The sequence below is a fragment of the Protobothrops mucrosquamatus genome, unplaced genomic scaffold (assembly GCF_001527695.2).
Source record: "Protobothrops mucrosquamatus isolate PMUCROS unplaced genomic scaffold, P.Mucros_1.0 scaffold9345, whole genome shotgun sequence".
Lineage (NCBI taxonomy): Eukaryota > Metazoa > Chordata > Lepidosauria > Squamata > Viperidae > Protobothrops > Protobothrops mucrosquamatus.
In genome coordinates, this window is record NW_015395137.1 from 5,524 (window position 1) to 9,634 (window position 4,111).

General features: G+C 45.9%; 1 protein-coding gene across 1 annotated transcript in view; it reads left to right on the forward strand.

Annotated features, from left to right (window-relative positions):
- Positions 1-8: 8 nt before the first annotated feature.
- LOC107300961 (translation initiation factor eIF-2B subunit epsilon-like) overlaps positions 9-4,111 on the forward strand; it is a gene marked incomplete at both ends in the record, with an annotated part of 9,517 nt that continues 5,414 nt past the window's right edge. The window contains 3 exons of the mRNA XM_015830240.1: positions 9-82; positions 2,001-2,186; positions 3,052-3,229. Coding sequence (XP_015685726.1) covers positions 9-82; positions 2,001-2,186; positions 3,052-3,229 — 438 coding nt within the window. The remainder of the gene's footprint in view (positions 83-2,000; positions 2,187-3,051; positions 3,230-4,111) is intronic.

Consider the following 4,111-nt stretch of genomic DNA (forward strand, 5'->3'; position numbering starts at 1 on the left):
TGGAATTCCTCACTGCAACCGGGGTGGAGGAAACCTTCGTCTTTTGCTGCTGGAAGTCCGCAGAGATCAAGGAGCATTTACAGTAAGAGCAGCCATTTTCGCCGTCTCTTCCAGGAAGGGGCTCCTTCCCTTTTTATGCCTTTGGTCTCTCGGCGTTTGAGGGGGCAGGAGGACAGAGGGATGGCGGTTGTCAGATAGATGTAACCGAGCAAGACCAATAATGGAGAATGTCTGTTGCTCAGGGTTGAATTGAGGGGACCTTGGTGCTCTCTGAGCTTGGTGGTTTTCTTGCAGACATTTCATGACCCAACTGAGCAACGCCATCAGTGCTAGAAGGTTTGTGGAGTGGAGGAGGAGGGGAGAGAGGAAGACGAGGAGGAGGGGGAGAACTGTGGGGTCCTTGGTGCTCTCTGAGCTTGTTTCCTTGCAGGCCTATCATGACCCAACTAGGGAACATCATCAGTGCTAGTCTAGGTTTGGGTAACGAAATAGCTGCAAGAAAATAACCAAGCGCAGTGAGTGACATAGCCTGTTGGGATAGGCATCAGAAAGAGGCAGACGGACATCTGGATACGGACATACTATAATTATACAGGTAGTCCTTGACCTAAAATCATTTGTTTAGTGACTGTTTGAAGTTACAAGGGCCTTGTGGGTCACATAGGGTTTGTCTTCACTCCGTGCAACTGTCCATCTGTTCCTCCCTAGATCCTTCCAGCGTAGGAGACCTTTAACTTTGGAATAGATTCACCATCCTTCTTTCCCAATATCAGAGTTTCTTCTCACCATTAAGGGAAGTTTCACCTTTAGACGCAGTCTGCTCCGTTGCCACTCATTCGCCATTTCTAGACTTGTTCTGTGGAACAGTTGAGAACAAGCCCCTACTCAATCTGCCCTACCTTGTTTAGTTTAAATATAGCCAGCTTTTTAGAACTCTCAAATTCTGAACTTTGATATCCTGCTTTAAATGCACTCCAATCTGTTAAAATTGAGACCCTGGGACCTTGAGGTTATTTATTTATTTATTTATACCTCACCATTATTATTTCTACAAATAACTCATGGCGACCTTCTACTCCAAGAGCGTCTCCAAACTTGGCCCTTTTATGACTCGTGGACTTCAACTCCCAGAATTCCTGAGCCAGCATGGGGAACTATGGCCCCTTCATGACTTGTGGACTTCAACTCCCAGAATTCCTGAGCCAGCCACGCTGAGGGGAAAGGGAGAGGTTTCAAAGCTGAGCCATGCTGGCTCAGGAATTCTGGGAGTTGAAGTCCACGAGTCATAAAAAGAGCCAAGGTTGCCTACCCTTGGTATAGGGGGAAGAATTCTAAATAGCTATGGAATCACCTCTGAAACCATAATTTTTGGTAACTTGTGAAGTTATTTCATACTGTTTTTTTTTCCTCAGCAGCTATTAGAATTGGCTTTGAACCTCACCTACCCCTGTGTCAGTATCAATATTTCAGATCCTGTCTGCTTCGTGATGTCATTCGCAGGTAGTCCTCAACTTAACAACCACAACCGAGCCCAAAAGTTCTGTTGTTCAGTGAGACATTTAAGTGAGTTTTGCCCCATTTTGTGACTCTGTTTGCCACATTCGTTAAGTGAATCGCTGCCATTGATAAGTTGCTAACCCGGTTGTTAAGTGAATCTGGCTTCCCCCATTGACTTGGCTTGCAGAAGGTCGCCAAAGGGGATCACAACGACCCCGGGACACAGCCACTGTCATAAATACGAATCAGTGGCCAAGCGTCTGAATTTTGAGCACGTGACCATGGAGGATGCTGCAAAGCTTGTAACTGTGAAAAACGGTCAAAAGTCGTATTTTTTCAGTGCCGATGTAACTTTGAACGGTCACTAAAAGAAGCGTTAAGTCGAGGGCTTCCTGTATATTTATATACTCATCAAAAAAAGCCAACAAGGCATTTTTCAGGGTGCTCTTTTTTACAGAGGTTCTCATTCAGTTCTTTCTGTCTCTGGTTTTTTTTCTCCTCAGAAACTCTAAGTGGTGCCATCCGACATCGCCTAACATTGTGCGGTTTGTCATCTCAGACCTGTATCGTTCCCTCGGCGACGTGTTGCGCGAAGTTGACATCAAGTGTCTCGTTCGTTCTGACTTTATCCTGGTCTCTGGGGACGTGGTGTCCAATATTAATATTTCTACCGCTTTACAGGAACACAGGTGGGTATTCAGGAGAAAGGGACAAGCAGCCCTCGACTTAACGGCCGCAATGGAGCCCAACATTTCTGTCGCTAAGTGTTGTTGAGTGGATTTTGCCCCATTCTGCGACCGTTGTTAAGTGAATCACTGCAGTTGTCCAGTTAGCAGCACAGTCGTTCAGCGAATCCGGCTTCCCCATTGACTTGGCTCGCATAGAAAGGGGCCAAAAGGGGACCGTACGAAATTCAGAGGCTTGGCCTTCAACTCATCTTTACGATGTCATAAAGATGAGTCGGTTGCCAAACTGCAACTGTCTGTAAATATGAGTCAGTGGCCAAGCCTCTGAATTTCAATCATATGACCATGGACAGGGGTAGGCAACCTTGGCTCTTTTATGACTCGTGGACTTCAACTCCCAGAATTCCTGAGCCAGCACGGCTCAGCTTGGAAACCTCTCCCTTTCCCCTCAGCATGGCTGGCTCAGGAATTCTGGGAGTTGAAGTCCACGAGTCATGAAAGGGCCATAGTTCCCCCATGCTGGCTCAGGAATTCTGGGAGTTGAAGTCCACAAGTCATGAAGGAGCCATACTTCCCCATGCTGGCTCAGGAATTCTGGGAGTTGAAGTCCACGAGTCATAAAAGAGCCAAGATTGCCTACCCCTGACCATGGAGGTGCCGCAATGGCTGTAAATGTGAAAAAAAAGGTCATAAGTCACTTTTTTCAGTCCCGTTGTAACGACAAACGGTCACTGGATGAACTGTTGTAAGTCGAGGACTATCTCCATAGGGCCCTTCTGGCAGGAATTATGCGCTGCTATCTTATCTGTGAGTGTATTTTATTATTATTTTTTTAAAAAAATTATCTTCTCCCTCTCTCCTGGTATAGGACACGGCGTAAGCTGGAGAAGAATGTGTCTGTAATGACAATGATATTTCAAGAGTGTTCGCCAGGACATCGGGCCCGATGTCCGGAGGACGATATTATCCTGGTTATGGACAGCGCTACGAAACGCGTGCTCCACTATCAGAGGACGCAAGGGCTGAAGCACTTCGGTTTTCCCATGGTGTGTGAACCAGGAAGCTAGAGAACAAGCAGCCACTTTTGCTATGAGTTTAAGACAGGGGTCTTCAAACTTGGCCCTTTTATGCGTGCCTGGCTGAGGAATTCTGGGAGTTGAAGTCCACAAGTCATAAAAGGACCAAGTTTGAAGACCCCTGGTTTAAGAGGACGCACGTCTTAAAGCTGACAAGGATGAGAAAAAAAACCATATTAACATACGTGGACTTCAATTTCCAGAATTCCCCAGCTAGCAAAGCTGGGAGTTGAAGTCTACACATCTTAAATTGGCTTGAGATACACTGAGTTAATAGCTAAAAAAACAGCACGGCCCAGTATAGTCACACCTTGGTACTTGGCTGCTTTAATACTTGTCAAATTTGCATTTTGACGGGAAAACTTTGTCCCAATACTCGTTTGGTACGCGGCATGCAAGATAGAAATTGTTGGTGTTGGTTGCCTTGTGACACGTTCCACTTTCCAGCTGAAATAGCTGGAATCACGCCATCTTATTTATTTTATTTATTTATTTATTAATTTAATTTATATCCCGCCCTTCTCCTTGCGGACTCAGGGCGGCTAACAACCAAATAAAATGCTACAACCAAAAAACTACAAATTAAAAACATAATTAAAATCAAATATTAATAATTGGTCTAGTAGTTAAAAATTACTTTAAAACCCTCATTAAAAATTTTTTTTCCCCTAGGCCAGTCCTGCAAGTTGGAATAACCATGTCTTAAGGGCGCGGCGGAAGGAAGGGAGATCAGGGATCACCCTGATCTCTGGGGGTAGTTCATTCCAGAGGGTGGGAGCTCCCACAGAGAAGGCCCTCCCCCTTGGGGTCGCCAGCCGGCACTGTCTGGCCGACGGCACCCTGAGGAGACCC